The following is a 25,120-nucleotide window of genomic DNA, read 5'->3' on the forward strand; positions in this document are numbered from 1 at the left end:
GCACACAAGAGCTGCCTTATGGTAACATTCCTTTTCATCTCTGCACCTATCTAGCTAACTTCCTTAACACATCAATTTTTGGAACTAGAACAGCAATACAGCAGAGTATTTAAAAATGCCAGTCTAGGGGACTTGGTGCAGTCCCCAGGGAAAGGGTTGGATGAAGATGGTAAGGAAGCTGGAATCAGCTACACTGTGCTTGGCTGAAGAAACACCGTGTGCCTGCACATGCGGAGATGGGTAACAGCTCTACAGACCCCAAGAAAGTCAACTGTGCCTTGTTCCACGTCAGCTTACGGGGCACATCCCTATCCCTGAGGTTCCTGGTTCCTGCCCGGGGTATTTCATATCCAAGGTGATGTGGACACTGTCTCGGTTCTGACGGCATGTGTGTGGATCTCATCTGTGCTCCAATGATGGCCTTTAAGTTTGGGGTACATGAACACTCAGATGGGCCAGCTGCCTATCCGTAGGTCACACAACCTGTAAGGAGCAAGTTCAGTCCAAACCAGGGTTACTGGACCGCACAGGCAATGTTCTAATACCCTGTGACCACAATGTCAGCAGCAAGCACCTATGTGCCATGGCCTGCCTTACAAATGCTCCCATTTGAGGGTTTGACAGATGGCTCAGTGGGTAAGAACACTGGCTGATCTTCCAGAAGACCTGGGTTCAATTCCTAGAGCACCCATATGACAGCTCAAAAATCTTCCCACTTAATCCAAAGCTCTGTGTGAGTATACTGGGGGGAGGGGTTATTGTACTATTTCCAAAGGAAAAACTGAGAGTGATATGTTAACTTGCCAGGAATCCTACACGATCCCCTCCCCCAGAGCCTGAAGCTCACTGGCCAGCTGCTAACCACTGTGTATGCCCACTGTCATGGATGCCACAGTGGACCTCTGACTTCTATTGGGGGTTAGGGTACTGGCTGCCCAAGAAGCCCTGGGTAATGGAAGGTCACAGCTCTGTCAATGGAACACAACCACATTGATGACAACTCAGAGCACAAGAATTATCTATCAAGAGCATCAAGGCCTCAAGGTAGGTCAGGGGAGGATGTCCTCATCCAGCCCAGGATGGCTGGTGGAGCAGGCACAACTATACCAGAGCTTAACTCCTCCATCCCTCAATCCAAGCCCTCTGCCTTCTGATGCTGGCCTAAGATGTCTGGTCTGCCTTGTAGGTCAGACCTGCACTGTAGAGACTATGTGGCATGGCCTGAGGTGAGGTAGCCACCCTAGCAAGAGAGCAGGGCTGGGACTGGGGATGCCATTCTGTTGGGGGAGTGCTTGTCTAGTATGCATGAAGCCATGGGTTTGATTCCCCAATTCCTTCCAAGTTTAGGGCACACTAAGACCCAGACAGGCAGCTGCCTATCTGCAGGTCTCACAACCTGCAGGCCAGCCTGGGATACATGAGATCTTGTTGATGGAAGGAAGGAAGGAAGGAAGGAAAGAAGGTAGGTAGGAAGGAAGGAAGGAAGGAAGGAAGGAAGGAAGGAAGGAAGGGAAGAGAAGAGAAGAAGGAAGGATAAAAACAAAGCTGGAGTCATGGCTCAGCAGCTAACAGCACAGCCTTCTCTTGCAAAGGACGCAGGTTTGGTTCCCAGCACCCTCATGGCAGCTGGCACCTATCTATAACTCCAGTTCAAGGGTCTTTGTCTCTTTTTTAACCTCCATGCACCAGGCACACATGTGCTACATGGACATACGTGTTGGCAAACACTCATATACATAAAAATAAATCTTTAAAAAAGAAAAGAGAGACAGAGCCTAAATTCTTGGCACAGTGGGAATGACAGTGCCCGGCAGTGGCCACTGGTGGGATAAATGAACGGGATTTTGAGAACAACCAAGGATACCTGGCTGGGGTCAGATGTCAGTGCATCAGGATGCCTTCCGTCCGGAAGTCATTCTCTAGCTTGAGACCAGCATGATGGGATGGATGCCCACTCTGGCTTACAGTCACTGACCTGACTGCATCCTTCCTTCACTGCGAGGCTCTGAGGATGGGGCGCTTGGACCAAGCCCTGAAGGAACACTTGATCGGCTACAGCAACCGCTGTCCTGGTAGTCCCAGGCTTCCTAAATGTCTGCTGGGAGGTCTGCAAAGGATGTAGCCTTAGGGACAGACACACCTGGCTGCAACCCTGGGGAGTTGGGACACATCCCTGTGCTGCTGAGCCGCAGGCCTCCAGCAGGCAGGGGGGTAGTGACGCTCTGAGTTAAGTAACAACTGGAAAGTTGCCAGCACACAGTGTGAAGTCAAGCAGGGGCAGCTGCTGCTGCTGTTGGGTGATCTGGCAAGGACGCCCACGTGGCTCTGCAAGCCTGGCCACGCCATGGCACGCAGCACAGACTCAGCAGGACCCAGTCTCAGCCTCGTTGTGCACCCAGCCTGCTTCTCCTTTATGGTTCCCTCTGTAAATGCAGACAACTGCCCCAGCCAGACACAGGGAGATGTACTGCATCCTCCTCCTTGCTCCCCACTTCCCAGGCCCTGCACTCACCAGACCCTCCCTCCCCCAGTCTCTGCTGCACTCCAGTCCCGGCCCCACCCACCGGCCCCACCTACTGTATCATCTACAATCTCTACTGAGATCAACCCTCAGGCCAGCCTATCCCTCTCTTTCACACTTGAACCAGCTTGACCTGCTGGGGTTCCAGCTCCTTGATCTGCCCAGTAAGGCCAAGGCCAAGCCTGGCTTGGTTATTTCAGGGTAAAGCAGAGAGCCTGGCACACAGTAGGTGCTCAATAAAAGCCAGCTGGATGGCAAACATGAATGCAGGCACTAACTGACCATGTTGACAGGTGTAAGAACAGTAACAGAACAGGTCACAGGCAGGCGGCACCTCTGCTTACCAGGCCCCACCCAGGTCTTTTATTCATTTGCTGTTCCCAGCCATGCTGTGGGCCAGGAGTCATTCCTCTCATTTTATATGAAGGCAAGACGTACAGCAATGTTAAGTAATTGGCCAAAGGTCACACTGCAGAAGCAAGACTAAAGGGTTTGGCCGTGTAGTAACCAGACGTGGTGAGCCCGGGTACCAAATCCTGATGCTCACCTCATGAAGCCAGAGCCACCAAGATGCGGGTGTGCCTGAGGACAGGCTAAAAGCTCTTCCTTCTCTGAAGGGTGCCTATTTCTGGGGATCCATTCAAAGGAAAGTCCTGGGGCTGATGTGATGGGCCAGTGGGTAAAGCCTTAAGGCCTAAGTTCCTGACCTACATACAAACACAGGTGCGCACACACATACCAAACACTCTTAGAAAGAGTGGGCTGTGCCTACAGACCCTGGGAAATCTGAACACAGCCAAAGAGGCCAAAAGCCTTGGGCCCCCTTCCCTCTGCTCAGGGCCCCCTTTTGGGGATTTAGGCCTTAATACCTACCTACTCTGGGGCAGAAGCTTTTAAACCAGCCCTCTGCCTCAGGGGACCCCGCCTTGGGGCTTGCCTGCAGGCTGAAGTTGGGGAGAGCAAGCAGTCAGGACTCAGCCCCATTCCTTCCTCCTAGAGGATCACTGCTTTGTGTGGGCTTCAGAAAAGGCTTTGCTTTCAGTGAGGAAAAGTTCTAGGATCAAATAACTTCAGAAAATCAATGCCCAGAGGGATAAATGTCCTTGTAACCAAGTACCCTGCTTGTGTTTATCTAGATGACTTTCAGGGGCTCCAAAGTAGGAAATTCTGGCTTGGGAGAGACAGAAGGGCGAGCCTAGCCAAGTCCAATGTCAAGCCTGCCCACACTGAAGTTCCCTGCTCTGCATACCAGCTCCTTTTCCCTCTAACGATTTCCCTCCTGGTTTTCTCTGGAATAAAACACAAGCCCTACGGGAGTCAGGGATGTTTGTATAGCATACAGGAAGCTCTGGGTTCAAACCCCAGAACCTCCCATAAACTGGTGGCAAGTGCCAGCGAATACCAGTAACTGGGAGCTGGATCAGGATGATGAGGGTCATCTTCAGCTACAAACTGAACTTAAGAACAGCCTGAAGCTGGGTGTGGTGGCGCACGCCTTTGATCCCAGCACTTGGGAGGCAGAGGCAGCTGGATCTCTGAGTTCAAGGCCAACCTGGTCTACAGAGTTCCAGGAGAGCCAGGGCTATGCAGAAAAACAAAACAAGGGGGGAGTGAGGAAGGGGAGAAAGAAAAGAGAGGGAGGGAGGGGAGAGAGAAAGAGAGAGAGAGAGAGAGAGAGAGAGAGAGAGAGAGAGAGAGGAAGAAGAAGAAGAAGAAGAAGAAGAAGAAGAAGAAGAAGAAGAAGAAGAAGAAGAAGAAGAGAGAGTGCAGCTTGAGCTCCTGAGGCTCCCACACATGTGCACACAGAGCCAGCCACATACATGTACATCACAAACAAAACCACACATTGAAAGATAGAAAAATCATAAGTTGATCCCCTGAACCCTACTCTTAAAAGCAAAGACATAAAAACCTGTAAGTCAAACACTGTGTTGCCTCAGTCCCAGGAAATTAGCTGACCATTTGAACAGATGGCCCTAACTAAACAAACCTTAAGATTCATGGTGTCAGGATGCTATGGGCCCGAGATTAGCTTGGCCGGGCTTTGAACTAGCAGCCCTGAGACAGTTGGTGCCAGGATGCTAAAAGTTTGAGATAAGCCTGACCCCCTTGAACTGGAGCTCATGATATATAGTGTGAAACTGGTTCGAAATAGCCAATTATAAAGTGACACACCATCCATCTTAGGAATTTGAGATCAAATGTATCGATGACCTAGTGACCTGTTCCTCCTCCTTCCCCCTTCCCTAACTCCACTCTCAGCCTTCCCTCTTCCCTAACTCCACCCCCACCTGGTTTGTAGATTCCCCCTTAAAAGCGGTAAACTTCTTTTGTTCTTTGGCTGAATTCCGCTGCCCCTGCGCAGGCTTGAAGGAAAGACAGCCCTGGCTAGCCAGTAAACCTCTTGCGATTTGCATCAAGTTGTGTTTCTCGTGAGTGATTTGGGGTGCGTCTGCAGTTCTCCATGGATCGGTGAGGTCCTTTTCATTTGGGTTTTACAACATCTATGCACACATGTGGGAAATAGAGAAAGAAACCTGCATGGTTCTCTGTTGTCTGACACATGAAGCCTGTCGTAGGGAGGAATTGGGATTCAGAGTAGAGAAAAGATCCATCCAGGGACTCCAGTCCAGCTTGGTCTGACTCCAGAATCTTCTTTCCACTTTGCCCTTGCCTCCTACCTCCTGCCTGGCTCTCCCCCTCCTCACCTTCATCCAAGCTCTTCCCAGGCACAGGCAGGCCCAGCTGGCTCACCCAGAGTGCCTCACTCTAGAAAAGCCTCACCTCTGTAAACTGTTTCCTTTGTTCCCCAGTGCCTCCTCACCTCCTGACTTCATCATGCCCTCATTTGGGGGGGGCGGGGGGGAGGTGCACATTGAGACATGGTCTCACTATGTAGTCCTTGCTGGTCTGGAACTCACCATGAGATTGGCATTGATAATCTCCCTGCCTCTGCTCCCTGTCTGCTGTGATTACAGGTGTGTGCCACCATGAGGATTTTCTGGAGTGTGTGTGTGTGTGTGTGTGTGTGTAGAGAGAGAGAGAGAGACGGAGAGAGAGAGGTGAGGGAGAGAGAGGGAGAGAGGTCTTGTCCTGCAGCCTAGATTACCCTTAAACCTATGCTCTCCCCTTCAGCCTTCCATGTGCTCAGACCACAGGTGTGCACCCCACATCTGACTTCCTTTACAGCCCCTGTTCATCACTCCAGGCATCGTGGTCCCTTATGGGAAGCTCTGAGTGCTGAGTCAGGGGTCTGCTCTGGGCCTCCCCTCTGAGTTTGCACCATCAGAATCTACATGGCCCTGGACTGTGGTCATTTGCTTCTTGGACCCTAACAAGACTTTAAGTTATTGTGGCGCAAGGTCCCTGCTCACTGAATCCAGCACAGGGTAAAACACATAGTAGGTGCTCCACAAGCTCCTAATGAGAGCTCGGGTGGGTTTTGTTGTTGTTGTTTAGCTGGTTTTACAACAAGGTCTCAAGTGACATAACCCAGGCTGGCCTCAAACTTAAAATGTAACAAAGAGTCTTCCTGCCTCGCCTGTCAGGTGCTGGGATCACAGGCACACCACCATGCCTGGATTATAAGGACCGAACCTAGGGCCTCATGCATGCCGTGCAAGCACTCGACCAACAGATCTGCAACCCCAAACCCCAATAGACAACTCTTGGTGCCCGAAGCGTACCAGGCCTCCCTGGTGGAACTGGGCAGACTCGTCCTTGCTCTTGGCCTTGTCTCCTGCAGGAAGCCCCCCTTGACTACTTCAGGCTTTTGCCTGATTTCTACTCTATGTCACTGTCATTCACTCATCAAACCTCTGCACCCGAGAGGAGCATCCTGGGAAAACACAGGAGGTGACACAATGCTGTGCCTTTTCTCCATGGCCCCAGGACACTCAAGGCAAAGGTTACTGGCACACCTTCCAACTCTTGCCTTTCTTTTGCTTTGTGCTGTGATCTGGCCCCACCTTCCCTCCCTCCTTCCCCAACCCCTGTCAGCCGTACCCGGTTGATGAGCTCGCCAACCATGCCTGTCCAGGAACCGTTGGGCTCAGGTGCCCCGTACAGTCCGTCCTCTACCAGCCGCAGGCGATATCGGAAGCGCAGCAGCTCGGCCAGCTCCCGAAGCATGTCCACGCAGAAACCCTCAAAGCGCTCGTTCCCTGACAAGGCCTGGAAGTTGGGCCGGCGCATGACATACGGGTTCTCCTGGGTGGGCAAGAGAGAGCAGAGGTCAGAGAATTAGGGGTCTGAGTCAGGGATTCTGGGGCCCAGGGTCATCTGCTCGAGAGGGATCTGCCCCCAATGTAAGCATGGATGGCAGACTCCCTGCATGCCTGCTTGGTTTTTCTGTTATTGTGTGTGCATGATATGAGTATACACGTGTGTGGAGAGGCCACTACAGCTATCATCCCTCAGGAGCTATCTGGCTTGATTTTTCTTTTTACTTACTTTATTTTATGTATATGGTATTTTGCCTGTGTGTACATGCCTGCTGCCAGCCAAGGTAAGAAGGTAAGGTTGGACCCCAGGGAACTCGAGTTACAGACGGGTGTGAGCTCCCAGTGCTCACAACTGCTGAGCCGTTATCTCTCTAGCCCTCCCATCCACCCTGTCTTTGTTTATTGTTGTAGCCTGGAACACGGACAGTAAGGTAGGCTGACTGGCCAGCAGGGCCCTGGGATCTGCCTGACTCTGTTTCCCAAGCATGAGGATTACAAGGCAGCCCGGGCTGCCTCTGGAGCCCTGTTTGTGATTTTTTTTTTTTTTTTTTGAGACTGGATCTCATGTCACCCAGGCTGAACTCAATGTATACCCAAGACTGGCCTTGAATCCCTGACCCATTTTCGTCTACTACCCAAGGGTTCACACTACAGGTGGGTGCGACCATACCTGCTAGTCTGCATATTCCTTTAGAAGCGCTGTGAGTCGAGAGCAGGCCGGGAAGCTGAGGGGTTTGGGGGTGGAGGCATTGGCTTTGCCAGCCTCTTATCAGACTGTCACAGGGAGACAGTGACTGTCTACAGCCAACCCAAAGCTCACTGGGCTCCAGCCCAAAACCATCATCATCACCACCACCACCACCACCATCATCATCATCACCACCACCACCATCACCATCATGCCTAGGATCAAGGGGGAGCTTTGGAGGAAATCTGACTGGGGCTTGCATCAAAGCAGAACAAAGTTTTCCAAGATTCCCTTAGGACACACATTACCCAAATTATCCTTATCACATGCACAAGTACACAGGACTGGATTCACTCCCACCAGACAGCCCTTGCTCTCTGTTGTCGCATACATGGATAGTTTCACTTTAGAGTTCTTCATTTGTTTTCACACAGCCAGGAGTGAATCACTACACTAACTTTCCGAGCCACCCATGTGCCCCAGGAGAGTGTCCCTCACCAGGACTCACTCCAGCCCGAGCTGCCACGAGGCAGGCAGGCATGACTTGCCAGATGGTGAAACTGCAAGAGAATTTGGAAGCCTAGATTGTTTTGTAAAACCTCCTGATTATAAATGTTAGCAAGTCATTCAAATTCTAATCCCACTTTTTTTTAGGCCACATGAACACACCTGCCAGTTTGCAACGTCTGACCTTTTGCTATGTGCATGTTCTTTTGAGAGTTTAAAATTTTTATGCATAAGGGTGTTTTGCCTGCATGTATGCCTGTAGACCACATATATGCCTGGTGCCCAAAGAGGTCAGAGGAGGGCACTGGATCTCCTGAAACTGGAGTTCTGGAGGCTTGTGAGAATACTGTGCGGGTGCTGGATACTGAACAGCCGAGTGCTGTCTGGTTTTTGAGACAAGGTCTCACTATGTAGACCAGACTGGCTCCAGACTCACAGGGATCATCCTGCTTCTTCCACCTGACAACTGGGGATTAAAGGTGGTGATCTCAAACTCAACGATCCTCCTGTCTCAAATGCCTGAGTATGGGGACTTTAGATGTGTGTCATCGTCCATGGCTAAACTAAAGATGACTTTTTTTTTTTTTAATGAAGATTACTTTGGAGGGTCAAAGGGAGCTTTACTGCTCTCAGCGTGGCAGAGTAACACAGAGGCAGAGACCTCCAGAGCTCTGGCAGAGCAAGGGTGTCTGGAGGCAGCTGGAAGAAAACTGACACTACTTTGCCAGTTACTATCTAAATGGGTGGTAGGGCAGTGTCCCTTTATACAAGGGAACTTAGGACTCAGAAAATACCCAGAAGAGAACTCTCTGGTAATAATGACCATGATGCTTACCATGGGATAGACCCTTCCCCATGTCCCTGTCCTGTGTGTAATTTTTGGATAACTTGACTTGAAAAAAAATTATTTATCCTTAGCCAGGTGGTGGCGATGATGACGTATGACTTTAATCCCACAATTTGGGAGGCAGAGGCAGGTAGAGCTCTCTGAGTTTAAGGCCAGCTATCTACAGGACAGCCAGGACTACACAGAGAGACCCTATGTTAAATTTACACACACACACACACACACACACACACACAGAGAGAGAGAGAGAGAGACAGCACATGCACAGAACACAAGTATAGGTCAAAGGACACTCTTTGTAGTCTGTTCCCTCCTTCCACCTCCACGTAGGTCCCAGGAATCGAACTCTGGTCACCAGGCTTTGGGACAAGGGCCTTTGGCTACCAACCCCAGGTCATTTGGCTTTAAATCCTCACAGAAGTCTATATTAAAGGGATTATTTTTAGACTCTTTTTTTCTTTGCAAAGTTAGAGATTGAACCTAGGGCCAAGGCAGGGTAAACAAATAAGCACTCTGTCTCTAAGCCGTGCCTCCAGCCCCTCGCTGGCACAGTCTTGAAACAGGGTCTCACTAACTTGCCCAGATCCCTGCAGACCAGGAGAGCCTTGAACTTGGGAATCTCCTGCCTCGGTCTCCAAAATAGCTAAGATGAAAGGCATAGGCTTGTTTTTAATGCACACACACTACTGTACAGAGAGCAAGTGGCAGACGTGGTTATCCTATTCTACTCCCATCCCCCCACACTTTACCCTCCCCCCCCCCCATCAGCAGATGGTGGCCACTCTCCCACTTCTTGGTAGCTGGCTTTATGACTTGTCTTGACAGGTTATGGTAGAAACCATGGTGGCTAAATTCTGGAGCCTCAGCCTTCAGAGCAGTTCTAAGACCTCCATGTAAGTAAAGCCCAGGCCAGCATGAAGGAGGACAGGTAAACCAGGGATTGGAAGCCAACAGGAGCACCTGTGGATATTCTAGGTTTCTGTTACCTCTTGGCCAGACACAAGATGAGGGGTAGTCAGTGAGCCCCAGTGGGGACAAGTTGAGAACCACCCAACCAAGCCTCAGAATCACAAGAAGTAACAGTTTTAAGTCTCTGAGTTCTGGGAGAGTTTTCTAAAAAGCCATAGACAGCCATTCTTTCCAGGAGACCAGGTTACACCACAGGCCCGTGTGCTCTCGGACCACAAACAAAACTGAGGGACAGCAGGATAGGGGGAGGCTGGGGCTTCTTTCCCTCCCAAGCTGCTTCTCCGAATGCAAATATGTGGGGCGGGGATGGGGATGTGAGATAACACTAATAATAGCGGCGGCCGCTAGCATTTCTCGTGGGCTTGCTGTGTGACAGCTCTGTCAGCGTGGGAGGGTGGTATTATTACCTCTGTCTTACAGCTGAGGACACGGAGGGAAGTCATTGTGACTCCGAAGCCCCAGGCTCTGCTCTTAAGCCCTGTGCCAGACTGAGCTCAAGTGGACAGAGTGGGGGAGTGGATGTGGGAGAAGCCAGACAGACCAGGGGAGCTGGAGAATAAAAGACAAGAAGAGTATGTGCTTGGGTTGGGGTTCTCCTGCCAGGTCAGAACCGAGGAGGAAACAGGTTAAGGAAAAGGCGCCCAGCCCAAGGCCACCAGACAAACAGAGGGAGAGAAATCACAGAGCTGAGATCCACACACAGCCTGCACATGCCGAGCTCTGCTGGATCCAGTGTGCCAAGCTAACCTCTGAGTCTGAGACGGAAAGGCCCGGATTCCGTCTGTCTGTAGCAGTCTGAGCTTACTACAGTGATGACAAGGATGCCAAGCACAGAACTCCAGCAAGCAGTCAGGACATAAGGCTGCAACTTACAGCCCTGAGCACTCAACTAAAGGACAAAAGCTCTCCCTGCCCCTTGCCATATTAAGGATTGAACCCAAGGCTCCCACAGAGCAATGCCCCTAAGGATCTTCATTTGTTTGTTTCATTCATTCATTTGAGAGACTGAGTCTCACTAAATTGCCCAGGCTGGCCTTGAAGTCATTCTATAGCTCAGGCTGGCCTTGAAGTCACTCTGTATTGCAGGCTGGCCTTGAACCACTGATCTTCCTAGTGGTTCTTAAGGAGAAGGCTCTTAGCTAAGATTATTAGACTCCTTTCAAGATACTCTTCAAGAAACCCAGCACCATGGTCAGGCTAAGGGTGTTGCTGAGTCCAGCTCTAAGAAGCTGTCCCACGACTGGCTGAGCACCTATGCACAGAAACACAGGTCCAAGAAAAGTCACTGCAGTGGTGCTTGGGTGGGAACAGAGACCTAATTTGGAACATGTTAGAGATCATCAGTGTCACAAAAGGATCCCAGGCAACCACGAAAATAGCAAGGTCTATAAGATATATTAAGAGGAAAGACACGGCAGCTACAGAACAACCTGTACAATATGCTGTTCTCTGTAAGAGAGCTGGGGCGGGCTTCTATATAGAGACGTTTCTGGAAGCTGCTAGCCTCCAAGAAAGGAAAATGAGAGTCCAGGGAGAGATGGCAACTAGTTTTGTCCTTATTAATTTTGGGGTTTTTTGTTTGGCTTGAGACAGGCTCTCACTGTATGTATACCATGCTGGCTTCAGACTCAGAAATCCACCTATTTTTGCCTCTGAATGCTGAGATTAAAGGTGTGTGCCATCATGTCCCACCATTCTTATTAATTCTTGATGAAAATCTCATCCACTTCTTGTTGTCTTATCATCTATCCCCTAACCAATGCCATCCAATTTCTGTTTTAAGGTAAGACTTCACACTGTGCCCTCACACTTCTGCCAAGTTCTGGGGCTACAGGAGAGCATCACTACCCTGGGCTGGCAAAGACTTTAAAAACTACAGACAGATATAGATATAGGTACAGGTGCAGGTGTAGGTACAGATACATATACAGATATAGACTTACTTAAAAGTGTGTAGACTGCAAAGGGTTAAAACACGTGCAGCCTCAGTAAAAAGGAATATCCAGCAGCTGGGCAAGTAAAGTGATTCAGAAGGTAAAGTATCCACTGTGTGAGTGTGGGGTCCTTAACATACAGCCATTGTAAACCCAGACTTGGCATTGGACCCACTGTAGATCCAGTGCAAAGGCATGTGTGGTGTAGGGTGGAGACTGGCAGACCTGGGCTGCGGTGAGGCCTGCGGCCGATCTAGCAAAACAGCGAGCTCCAGACTGAAAAGTGGGGAAGAGACATTAGGGAGGGGGAGAGGGACCAAGGGGGAGATGGAGGGAGAAGGGAGAGAAGAGGAGCTCTTTCAAAACAAGAGAGAGCTGGCAAGATGGCTCAGTGGATTAAGACACTGGCCACATGGTGGGGTGGAAAAAGAGACTCAACTCTCACGTGTTTTCCTCTGACCTCCACAGTGGCAATGTGGAACCCGTGTGAGCAAACATACATGCATATGAACACACACTCCAAATGAAAACAAATAACTAAATAAGACAGCGGGGCTGGCAGGGCGGCTTACAGGGTAAAAGTACAAAATTGTGACAGCCTGAATTGTATCCCCAGAACCCACATAAAAAGCCAAATGTGCCAGGCGGTGGTGGCGCACGCCTGTAATCCCAGCACTTGGGAGGCAGAGGCAGAGGCAGGTGGATCTCTGAGTTCCAGGCCAGCCTGGTCTACAATGAGTTCCAGGGCAGCCAGGGCTACACAAAGAAACCCTGTCTGGGAAAAAACAACAACAACAACAACACGAAAAGCCAGATCTGATGGGTGGAATCTGTAATCTCAGCAGTCCTACAGCAGGGTGGCATGGGTCAGAGAAAGAACTGACTGAAAGGGCTGGAGAGATGGCTCAGCGAATAAGAACACCGACTATTCTTCCAGAGGTCCCGAGTTCAATTCCCAGCAACCACATGGTGGCTCACAACCATCTGTAATGGGATCTGATGTCCTCTTCTGGTGTGTCTGAAGAGAGCAATGGTGTATTTATACACATAAAATAAATAAATCTTAAAAAAAAAAAAAAAAAAAAACTGACTGGAAGCTCACAGGCCAACCTGTGTAAAGTACACACTACAGTAAGAGAAACAGGACAGACTTTGCCTCAAAACAAGATGGGAAGACAGAACTAGTATCTCAGGAAGATATCCCCTGAGCTCCACACATGGAAACATTAAAGAAACATTTAAACGGTTTCAAGGGGCCAATGAAAGGGTAAAAGGTGCTTGCCACCAAGCCTGAAGAAAATTGTTCTGTACCTTAGACCCACATGATGAAAGCAAAGAGTCAACTCCTATAAAACACACACACACACACACACACACACACACACACACACACACACAGAGGGGTTTTTGTTGTTTTGGTTGGTTGGTTGGTTGGTTGGTTGGTTGGTTGGTTGGTTTGGTTTGTGATAGTGTTTCTCTGTATAGCCATGGCTGTCCTGGAACTCACTCTGTAGACCAGGCTGGCCTCAAACTCAGAGATCTGCTTGTCTCTGCCTTGAGAATACTGGAATTGAAGGCATGCACCACAACATGTGGCTCAAAAAAAATTTTTTTAATGTTTTTTTTTGTTTGTTTGTTTTTTGTTTTTTGTTTTTGTTTTTTCGAGACAGGGTTTCTCTGTGTAGCCCTGGCTGTCCTGGAACTCACTCTGTAGACCAGGCTGGCCTCAAACTTAGAAATCTGCCTGCCTCTGCCTCCCAAGTGCTGGGATTAAAGGCGTGTGCCATCACTGCCTGGCTTAATGGTTAAAAAGAAGCCTAGTAGGTTTACTCCAGTGAGCACTACCACTGAGCAGGGCGTGATACCTGTGACAGGCCAATAGAACGGGAGGCAGAAAGTCCACATGCAAATGGTTACTGACCCCTGACAGTGGCAACTAAGTGTGGGAAGGCCAAATTATTGCTTTAATAAATGGTGCTCCTCAATTAAACACCCATAAGGAAAGATGTATTCCTGAGACCTCGCCTTACATAATTCATGACAGTCGGCCGTAAGTGGACCAAGCACACTGATGTCAGGAGTAGTAACTACATTTTTAGGAAATAAGAAAAGCTCTTCCTGATTTCGTGGTAGGCAAAGAACTCCAAAATCCTTCTTTTATTTCCAGAGCTTTGAGATGAGCACGTGCTTTGTAGACACAGCTTCTCTAGTCTAGCTAGGGAGACCAGGGTGGCCTCAAACTTGTGATTCTCCTGCCTCTGTTCCCTGAGTCCTGGGGTTGCAGATGTTTTCTATCATACCTGGTTGAATTCCTAAATTTTAAAAATATTAATCATAAGCAAAAAAAAAATCTGAACTAGGGCATGGCTTAGTAGTATAGAATTTGTCTAGTATGTGAGAAGACCTGGACCCTATTCCAAGCAACACACACACGCACGCACACAAACACACGCATACACACACATATACAGAGACATAGACACAAGATCCACACACAAAGATACAGAGAGATAAACACAGACACATATTCACACATACACACATAGATGCACAGAGAAACAGACACACATACACACATAGATACAAAGAGACACTGATAGACACAGAGACACAGACACACAAACAAACACACAGATACACACACAGAGACACAGACAGACACACAGATACAAAGACACAGATACACACACAGAGACACAGACAGACACACAGATACAAAGACACAGATACACACACAGAGACATGGATATACACACAGAGACACACACAGAGACAAAGACAGGCACACAGATACACACATATAGAGACAGACACACATACACACAAAGCTCAATAAATAGATGGAATTAAATTAAACCCTGTGTCTTGTGTCTGTGTTACTGGAAATGGAGTCTCAGGCTTGGCACTTACACTCCAGGCAGACATCTGCTGAGCTATCTGCAGGCCTCATTTCACTCTTTGACTCTGAGAGAGACAGTCTGGCCTGTAGGTGGGTTCTGGGAATTGAATTCAGGTAAACAGTCTTGCATAGCTTGCCTTGCTAAGCTGGCTTAGCCATCTTGCTGGCCCACCTCAGACCTTTTTATCAAAAGATACCACTAAGAACAAAAGGCAGGGCTGGAGACACATATACACACACTCAGGGCTGCTCTTTTAGAGTTTGAGTCTTAGCCCCACGCAGTAGCTCCCAACCAGCAGTGACTCCAGTCTGAGAGGATCTGACCCCGCCCTATCCTAGCCTCTTCAGGAACACAGACACATACACATTATGCTGGCTGGTTTGTATGTCAACGTGACAGGCGCTCGAGCCTCTGAGAGGGGGAAGGTCACCTGAGAGAACGTTTCCATCAGACTGGGTTGTCGGACGCTTTTCTTAATTAATGAATGACACGGAGGACTCAGCTCACTGCAGGTGGCGCCACTCCTGGGCTGGGGGTCCCAGGAGTTATGTCATGAATAACAAGCCACTAAGCAGCGATCCCCCATGACCTCCATCAGCCCCTGCCTCCAGACCCCTGCTCTCATCTCCCTGCAGCTAGACTACAAGTTGCCCTTGATCACAGTATTCTACCACAGCAAAAGAAAGCCAACTAAGATGCCTGTAAAATAATAGAAATAAAATGAAATTTTAAAATAATACATACATCATTTTTAAAAAAAAACTAGACAAGGTGACTCAGAGGATGGGAAGATATCTGTGATACACATATTAGGCAAAGGGCATGACTCCAGAAAGTCTAATTCCACAATTAATGAGAAGGTCATATCCCTCCCCTTTGGGGCAGTGCTGGGATGGGACGCAGGGCATCTTACATGCAAGGCAAATGCTTTGCAAATGAGGCACATCCCCAGTCCTTGGTTTTTTTTTGAGAGAGGGTCTCTCTGTATGGCCCAGGCTGGCCTGGAACCCTAGTCATCCTGCCCCCACCTCCCAGTTTGGGGATGATAGCTATGCACCTACTTATTAATCTCCAGCTTCTCAAAAACATCCCCAGAGAGGATTTTTCAAATGTGCAATCAACACACAAAGATGGCCAACTACAATCAGGCACTTTTATACATAGTCATAGGGAGAACGGAGAGTGTAGATTCTCAGTCACACACCACAGGAAGAAGGGTCATGCTGCAGCCATTTTGGAAAAAGCTTTTGCAATGTCCTCTGGAGCTCAGACATGTGGTGACACAACAACTCCACTTCTCAGAACACACCCATAGACGCATCAAGACAAGGTCACAGGAGTCACACAACACAATGTCCTTAGTGCAATGACTGTGGACATCAAAACCCAGTGTGTATCTTCATGTGACAGATATGTGGACTGTCATGAGACTAAACTCCACGCAACCACATGGCTCTTATAAACAGTACCAGGAAAGTATAGATGTGACACCACACATACAACTCACTTATGTCCAAAAGTGGGCAGTTAGTGACTGGGACATGGTTTCAGGATAAGGAGTTGGTAATGTAAGGGTGTTTAGTTTGTGAAAATTCAAAAATATAAAATTTATATTTTGTGAAAGTCATGAGTGTAGGTATGAGTATGTTACATTTTGGTAAAACTCTCTTGAAGATGGAAGTATACCTCAGTGTCAAAATACTCGCCTAGAATCCCTCAGTGAGGGGCTGGGGGCGTGGCTCAGTGGTAGAACCCCTGCCTAGAATCCCCCAGTGAGGGGCTGGGGGCGTGGCTCAGTGGTAGAGCCCCTGTCTAGAATCCCCCAGTGAGGGGCTGGGGGCGTAGCTCAGTGGTAGAGCCCCTGCCTAGAATCCCCCAGTGAGGGGCTGGGGGCGTGGCTCAGTGGTAGAGCCCCTGTCTAGAATCCCCCAGTGAGGGGCTGGGGGCGTGGCTCAGTGGTAGAGCCCCTGTCTAGAATCCCCCAGTGAGGGGCTGGGGGTGTGGCTCAGTGCTAGAGCCCCTGTCTAGAATCCCCCAGTGAGGGGCTGGGGGCGTGGCTCAGTGGTAGAGCCTCTGCCTAGAATCCCCCAGTGAGGAGCTGGGGGTGTGGCTCAGTGGTGGAGCCCCTGCCTAGAATCCCCCAGTGAGGTATTCTTGGGTTTGATCTCCAGCAGGAGACAGGATAGGGGCAGGGATCTCTTGGAAATAAAAAAAAAAAATTAAGTAAAGTAGAAAAGGTTCTAGATAATTCCTGACTAGCTGTTTGCCTTTTATCAAGCCAGGACCCAAACCCATGTGCATGAAATCTAGGAGTGCAGTTTATCAGACCCGACCTAAGCTGCTCTCTGTCAGGGGTGCTTTAGCCCCTCACTTTTTGTCATTTTGTTTTTACTGAGACAAGGTCTCTCTACCCTTGGCTGCCTGGAACTCACTCTATAGACCAGGCTGACCTTGAGCTCACAGAGATCTGCCTGCCTCAGCCTCCCAAATGCCAGGATCAGAGGCGTGCACAACCACACCCTGCTTATTCCCTCACTTATAAATTTTATTATTTTATGTGTATAGGTGTCTTGCCTGCATGTTTGTCTGTCTGTGAACTATAATAGTAGTGCCTGTGGAGGCCAGAAAAGAGCATCACTCCTTGGAACTGTAGTTATAGACAAGTGTTAACTACCATGTAGGGGTACTGGGAATTGAACCTGGATCCTCTGAAGAACAGTTAGTGCTCTTAACCACTGAGTCATATGTCTAGCCCTTTACCCCTTACTTTAAAGGAACCAGGTCACACGGGGTGTAGATAGCAGTGTCAGGGCCAGCATACAGCCCTGCGGACAAGAAGAAGCACAAAGTGAGGTGATACGGTCATCAAGGAAAAACAGATGTCACCTCAGATTAGCTCTGATACCTTCTGGTCAGGCAATCCTCAACATGCTCCTGCCTCTGTCTCCTCTGAAAGTGGCTTCTTAAAGGTGCTGGGCTCAGGGCCCGTGAAAGCTGATGGCTTAGTAGTGTACTGAGCCATAGGACTTTGAACAGCCATGTTCACTACAGATGCATGGTCCGGCCAGGCATGTGGGTGTACATTTTTTTTAATCCAAGAACTTGGGAGGCAGAGGCAGGCAGATCTCTGTGAATCTGAGGTCAGCCTGTGGTGTACACACAGTTGCAGGGCAGCTAGGGCTACACAGTGAGATACTGTGTCAAGGACAGAGTAGAATAAAACAGTAAATGTTGATGACCAATGGGACGTGTCCAGAAACACGCGTTGAGGATGCTTGTCTAAACTGACAGGCATCCCCATGGTCCTGCTGCCTGGATGTTCTCTGCGCACGGCCCACCCCATCTATGAGCCCTTTCTCCAGCTTCTAGTCCATCTACATCTCTGTGAACCCCTCATGACCTTGTTTGGAACGGGTGTCCTGGTATTGGTGTGTCTCCTCCATCCAGCTGGTACTACCTCCCCTCAGTGCTTCTCCAGAGCACCTGTTGACTCATATCTGTCTCTAGAATTTGGGCCAGGTCAGGAACACAGCAGCTTCAGCAAATATTTAAGGAATTAAGAAAAGAATGGAGGTCATGAATCAAGAATAATATTGGTTCTCAGGCCTTAGGGACTCTTCTGAAATCCTTTCCCTGACCTCTGGCTCTGCTCTCCACCAAGGTCTCATCTCTTTCAATCCCAGGATGTACCTGGATGGAGCACAGCACACACATAGGCGCCCACAGCTCCCACCAACCAGGCCTCAAGGCCCCTCAGTGGGGTTATTAGGGAGTGTCTGGCCTGCTGTCTGCAAGCCATCTGTCCCTCTATAACTGGTTCACTGGCTCTTCTCCAGGGGTACTCAAGATCCACTTTAAGTTCCCCGGGGACAAGTTGATAATAAGGGTTCCTAACACCCTGTGGAAAGCATCTCTGAGCTTCCACATCACAGTGGTCAGCTGGCCCAGCTCAGTGCTGCTGAGCCTGTGGACAAGACAGGGTGCAGGCTGCTGTGAGCAGTGGAGCGACCTGGCCTGTCCAGCTCCCTTAGCCCCAGGTCCAGCTGCTCAGGAAAGCTCCTGCCCACCAGGCCTTGTAGGTAAGCTCCTGCCTACAGGACACAGTGTTGGCAGGGGACAGAGAGGGGCCAGGGTCGACCTGACACTACCCAGACAGGAACTTGCAGGGGACTCTCCTTATTGTCACAGCAGGAAAACAAAATCCCCATCATCACCACGGAGCAGGTTGTGGTCAAGAGTAACACCTAAATAAGACCTAGCACACATTTATTTTTGGAGACAGGTTTTATGTAGTTCAGACTCGCCTTGAACTCCTGATCCTCCTGTCTCTACCCTCTAAGCACATGGCCAATGGTTAAGGGGATCAAACCCAAGGGCTTGTACATGCTGGGCAAGCACTCTACCAATAGAGACAGATCCCAGCCCCACTAGCAGCTGTTGACACACAAAGCCCACATCTCAGCTTAGGGGAGAGAAGAAGCAGAAACCCCCGTGACACTGGATGATATCCTGGCTTGGTGCTCAGGGTCAAGGAATAGCATTTATGAATCAGACTTAGCCTTAGAGACAGAGCTTCAGTCCTGGCTCTGCCATGCACTGGCTAATATTTCATCTCTCTGGTTCTCAATGCCCACAATTCAAGGTGAACCCTGAACAAGCTGGTGTGTGTCAGCACTTTAGACAGGGAAAATATGACAAAATGACCATTCTTGTGATGGTGATTATCAAGAGCCTATCACAGAACCTGGGTCCCCCTGCAGAGTCTGTGCCTCTCCTGCTTTAGCTACAGCTGGAAAGGCAACACGTTGGTCACACTCTGGGCTTGCTCTGTGCATGGAATAGACCCCCAGTTACACTGTATCCTGACCTGGGCCAGCTGAGGGAATCCTCCCTGTCCTGAAGTGTTACGATGGGTTGGGAAGCTGTTTCAGGAAGACCCAGAATTAGGGCCCCTTTACCTACTGCCTCCTGCCCCATTTGGGCCACTCACCAGGATAGTTGTGACCACCAGTGTCTTGTTGGCTAGAGTCTGTGACAGGTTGATGTCCAGGGTGGTAGCATTCATGGCCAGGGTCCGGTTAGAGTACCACACCCCTATCTGGGGACAGACAGGGAGTCATCAGCACAGAGCCTGCTCATATTCTTGGAAGCCTCAAAGACCAAATCCCAGCAGGGCTCTGGCGTCACCCTGGGCCTGCTCACCTCACGGTGGCCCTGGCGGGACTTCTCCAGGATGCGCAGTGTGTAGTTGGTCCTCTGCCCTTTGCTGTTGAACTCAACCCGCCCGGTCAGCCCGTCATACTCTACCTAGCAGGGCGGGAGGCGGGGCAGAGGGAGGGGAAGCGGGGCCCAGAGATGGGCAGGATGACCCAGGCATGGATGAGGCAGCAGCAGAGAAAGGCACAGAGAAAAGTGGAGGAGGGGGGTCAAAGAGAGAACAGATCCAGACCCATAGAGCACACAATCCACACAGGGACAGTGGCGTGGCCAGACAGGACACAGGACAGTCAGCATGGGGAGAAGGCAGAGGAGGGGCAGGGTAGACACAGTCAGTGCCTCTGCTTGAGGCGGGTGCTGCTCCCAGCTACCTCCATGCCCTTCGCTCTGGCTCACCATGCGCAGGTAGTTCATGAGGCTGGTCCCATGAGGCCAAATGTTGGCCGAAGTGCAGGCCAGTGGCTTAACGCCAATCTCCTGGCTTCGGTTCAGCTCTCGGACAGCGCTTACCACCACGTGCACAGCGTCAAACATCAGGGCTGCGGACAGCTGAGTGGGAAGAAGTAGGCAGGACCAGAAAGTGTCGGTTTAGTCAGAGATCCCTCAAGACCCCCTCTTGGGAGGTAGGTCAGGGGAGGGAGGGGCTGTAGTGTCTTTTGGGGATATGGGTGACTAAGGGAAAGTGTAGTGTCTTGTGCTTGCTGAGCGTGTACACGGCTATGTCTATTTGGACATACTTAAACTCCTCTGTCTCCCCACCCACCCTGTGTTCATCCTTCCCATAACATAAAGTGCCCCAGGCACATGCAGATGATGATGTTTTGATGTAATTTTTTTTCTGGTTCTATAAGACAAGGTCTCACGTAGCTCAGGCTGGGCTGGAACCGGATATGTAGCTGAGGCTGGTCTTGAACTCCTGATCCATCTGTCTCTATCTACTAAGTGCTGGGATTTATAGGCATGTGCCACCATGCTTGGCTTTCTGAGAGAAGTTAACCTAGACAGCCAGTTGTCTTCCTGGGCTTTCCAGGTCTGCGTGGCTAAGGCAAGCGGGTAAGACAGCTACTGGTACCATCTGCGTGTGCCTGGGACACTTTATGTTATGGGAAGAATGAACACAGGGTGGGTGAGGAGACAGGGGAGTTTAAGTATTGATCCTGGGCAAGGAAGGCACATGGCTCCGAGCTGAGCGCCTGGTTCTAGTATTTCCTGGCTGGATGGCCATTGTCTCAACAACCCGTTTCTGAGCTTGGGATTCCTCCACTATAGAACAGAGGAACAGTTGTCTCCACCTTTATAGTACAGTTCTAGGGCTCAAGGGGATAACACGCCTCAGAACAAAGGCCAGGGCGGCAGTACTGAGAGCCACACAGTGCGACTCTGCCTCTAAACAAACAGATAAAATAAAATAGCGGGCACAAGTTAGGTCTTTCAACCAAGGAGAATCTGATCAAAAATTTTGTGAGCGGGAGTTGCTGGTTCTGCCGGACAATACATAGAGAGTGGGGGCAGGGGTGGGGAGCACAAACGGCCTGAGGTCGTGCCTGCCCTGGGCTGATGATGGAGAGCTTGAGATGCAGAGGGTCAGACTCATCATGGGGCCTCACTATGAGGTCTTGGGTACCAGAGGGTTCCAGTATGATCAGAATGAGATTCACAAGCCCTGTCCCCAGTCAGTGCATAGTGTGTGTCACGTGCCAGTGGGTCTCTGTTTGCTCACCGCAGGGCCAGGGTAGGTGCTGGCTTCACAGTTCTCCCTCCAGGACATGTTGAGGCTGCGCACAAACTCTGGGTAGAAGGGATGGGAGGTGTTGAACATGGAAAAGCCCAGGATGTTGGAGGAGTCCTCTACGATACCATCCAGATGCAGGATGGGAAAGTCCTGGGACCAAGAAGAAGAGGGGTGAGGCCTGAGGCAGGACTGAAATAGGGAGGTGAGGCAGGTGAGAGTTGAGGAGGGGTACAGGTCAGGATACGCACCATGGTGGTGAGGATGTACTTGTAAAACGCTGAGGTCATTCCCAGCTCCGAAGCCTGGAGAACACAGGAGAGGCCGAGAGGCAGAGAACGGGGGAACCCAAGAGGGGAAGAGAGATTTAGAGACAGGCCTGGTGAGGAGACACCCAGTGGAAAACACAGTAAGAGACACCCAGACAGAATGAGCAAGCAGGTGACACAAGTGAGGGCAGAAGGGACCTGGGGCCCTAGCGTTCTACTATGCTGACTGGTGCGAGGTAGAACAGAGAACGGGGGATGTCTACTGTTTCAAGTGAAGGCACTCAAAACTTCCTACTGGAGATAAATGGAAGCCTGGGGCATGAGGCAGCCAGGGACTGAAACTTACCCTCACCCCTAAACACCCAATATCATTGGCACTGCCAATGTCTAGAGCTCAGCCTGGTCCACCATCCATCAGAAGAGAACCTGGCTGTCAGGCCTGGGGGCATGGGCCTGTAATCCCAGCTACTCAAATGGCTTAAGCCTGTCTGGGCTCCAGAGTGAGCTTAAGGTCAGACTGGGCAACTTTGGAAGATCTTGGCTCAAATGAGGAATGGTTGAGGACACAGCTCAGTGGCAGAGCCCTCAACTAATGGACACAAGGCCCCAGATTCAATCCCCAGAAACACCAAAAAAAAAAAAAAAAAAAAAAAAAAAGAGGGAGGGAGGGAGGGGCAGGGAGGGAAGGCAAGGAGAGAGGAGGATAGGAAAGGAAGGGAGAGGAGGAAGGAAGGAAGGAAGGAAGGAAGGAAGGAAGGAAGGAAGGAAGGGAGGGAGGGAAATAGGGAGGGAGGGAGGGAGAGGAGAAAATGAATTTCTGCAATTGACGGCAATCACTTAGAATCTCGGGTTCCTTCTTTGAGCCCCCCTCCATCTATGAGCCTCCTCACACAAGAACCCCACGCTGACCCCACACGACAAGTCTAACATTTCAGGGCTCCAGCTTGTACTTCTAGTGGGGTAGAAGCTGGGCTTACACACATGGGTATCAGGGAAGGGCAAGACAGAAGAGAGGAGACCTCAATGCACACAGTACCCTGGGAGAGGCTGAAGTCTCTGCCCAGGAGGCCTGTCAACCCAGAGCGTCTTCCTAAGCCCTCTATATCCTCAAGAGCCTGATCAACACTTCTTCTGGCAGCCCATGATCAGCAGTGACATATGGTTTTAATTATGAGAAAAATAAATGAAAAACAAATGGAGAAAAATAATACAAATTTGATTATAAAGAAAAATTAAGCCCAGGGAAAGGAATGAACAGTTAATGAGTGTGGTTCACTGATGGATGGAAGGCCCTAGAAACCCAGCTTCCAGGTCTATATGATGCTCAAGACTGCCCTGAATGGTGGGGGAGAGCCCCAGTTAAGGATAATATACACATAGCTCCAAGGAAAACCCTAAATTTCTCAAGTTCTCAAGATCAGCCTGAACTACCTGAAGAGATATCTCGCCTCAAAACCAACAGTGGCTAGAGAGATGGCTCTGCAATTAGGAGTGTCTACTGCACCTGCAGAAGACCTGAGTTCAATTCCCAGCGCCCACTTGGCTCACAACTGCCTGCAACACCAGTCCCAGGGGAATCCCACACCTCTAGCTTCCAAAGCGACCAGCATTTATGTGCACATACCCCTCCCCCCACCTATACATAATTAAAGTAATAAATCTTTTTAAAAAGAAACAAACGCACAGCAACAACAGAGTCCTAAAGATGGATGACTCAGATGTCTACTCTGGGCCAGAGCTGCTCTAAGGACCCTCCCTGCTGCAGGTTCGCTGCCCTCACAAGCCAAAGAGGTAAGACCAACTAACTGCATTTCACAGACAGAAAGAGGGACTGTCCTTGGTCATGTGACCAGGGAGCTTCAAAACAGACCCTTATGAAAACCACTTCCCACCACTGAGGTTATCTGTCCCCCCAGTCTTATGGAAAATAAGAGGAGGGGACCCACCTTTCGGAGGACAAGGTGGGAGATGGATGCGTTGGCATCAATGATGATGGTGGACACTTTGTCATCTCGGATCTCCTTGAGCAGTGGCGTGGGGTCCCGGCTGTCATCAAGCATTCTCACGGACAGTGTCTCCTTGGAGATGAGGAAGCCTCGCACCAATTCTTCTAACCGCAGCAGGCCTAAAGGAGGCCTGTGTTAGAGCCCTTCCTGCTACCTGCCCAGACACAGCCCACAGATATTCTTTCCCCTCTCCCTGCAATGGCAGCTGACCCAAAGACTGGAGGGCATGCTCGGAAGGCAGAGTGGCTGTCTCTGGAACAGCTGGGGCTCTTGGACACTGGGCTTGGGGACATAATTCTTCGAGCAATTCCCAAGTACAATCCCCTGTAAGAAATCTTCCAAGATTTCCAGATGTCTGACCTACCCCTTCCTGACCACTCACTGGAATGTCTGACACAGCAGATAACTGTCTCCTCTACCTGTCTTCATCCTTCAGGTGACAGCAAGTCGCCATGTGCTGGTTCTCTGGCCAGAACCTTGATGGCAGCCTCTCTCTTTCCCTCACTTACCCAGTCTCTATCTTCAGAACACACCAGAGCCTGTCACAGAATACCACACGGTCGACACCCTGGCATAAGCCACTGCCATCTCTCGCCTCTGGCATTGGCCACACTTGCTTGAGTCTGCTCCCCACACAACAGCCAAAGTGATGCAAACAGATGTGGCCCTGGTTTGTGCCTGGCTTCCCATCTCCTCTGTCACTTAATGTGCACTTGGTCCAGCCACATGTGCCTCCTTGCTGTCTTGCAGTCAGCCTTCTGTCCTGTGGCCTTAGCCTGGTTGTCCCTCTACCTGGGACCCCATTTCTCCGGGTTCCTCCATGACTGACCCCTGACCTTTCCTCAGATGACAATGTCTCTGAGAGGCCCACAGCCACTACTTTCCCTACCACCACCCCAAACGTATGACCTTCCTCCTTCTCTAGAGTTGACCCTACCAATCAGACACAGGTTTTGCCTGAGTTCTGTCATTGGAAAGGTCTGACAAGGACAACCATTTATGTCTACCTCACTCGTGGCTGTCCTAACACAAGAGTCTGACATACGGCAGCTGCTCAGTAAGAACCTCCAGAAAGAGAAATTCCTTCCAGGAGCTCCGAAGCTCATTACCCTCCCCCAACTCACAACCCGCCCCCAGGCCACCACACTTGAACATCTCACAGAATGTCACAGCCAGTGTGCTCACTTGAACAGACTGCTCTCCTCTTCTCTCCTGAGCTCTGGTATCACCCACGACCTGCACACCCTGCCCCGCCCCATCCAACTCTCCTCAAGGAGGCTTGGCTCAACATCCAACTGCCACCATCTCAC

General features: G+C 50.1%; 1 protein-coding gene across 4 annotated transcripts in view; it reads right to left on the reverse strand.

Annotated features, from left to right (window-relative positions):
* Positions 1-25,120, reverse strand: part of Grik5 (glutamate ionotropic receptor kainate type subunit 5) — a 63,131-nt gene that overhangs the window by 29,945 nt on the left and 8,066 nt on the right. Inside the window, exons 6-12 of one of the 4 annotated variants that reach the window (XM_034517070.2) lie at positions 23,751-23,929; positions 21,787-21,840; positions 21,527-21,688; positions 20,203-20,355; positions 19,792-19,896; positions 19,580-19,687; positions 6,527-6,730 (exon numbers count right to left, since the gene is read on the reverse strand). In XM_034517070.2, the coding sequence (XP_034372961.1) occupies positions 6,527-6,730; positions 19,580-19,687; positions 19,792-19,896; positions 20,203-20,355; positions 21,527-21,688; positions 21,787-21,840; positions 23,751-23,929 (965 nt within the window). Of the gene's footprint in view, positions 1-6,526; positions 6,731-19,579; positions 19,688-19,791; positions 19,897-20,202; positions 20,356-21,526; positions 21,689-21,786; positions 21,915-22,150; positions 22,294-23,750; positions 23,930-25,120 lie in introns of those variants that run through there. The other 3 variants (XM_076929745.1, XM_076929741.1, XR_013108805.1) reach the window with 3 other exon arrangements.

Source organism: Arvicanthis niloticus, chromosome 1, assembly GCF_011762505.2.
Source record: "Arvicanthis niloticus isolate mArvNil1 chromosome 1, mArvNil1.pat.X, whole genome shotgun sequence".
NCBI lineage: Eukaryota > Metazoa > Chordata > Mammalia > Rodentia > Muridae > Arvicanthis > Arvicanthis niloticus.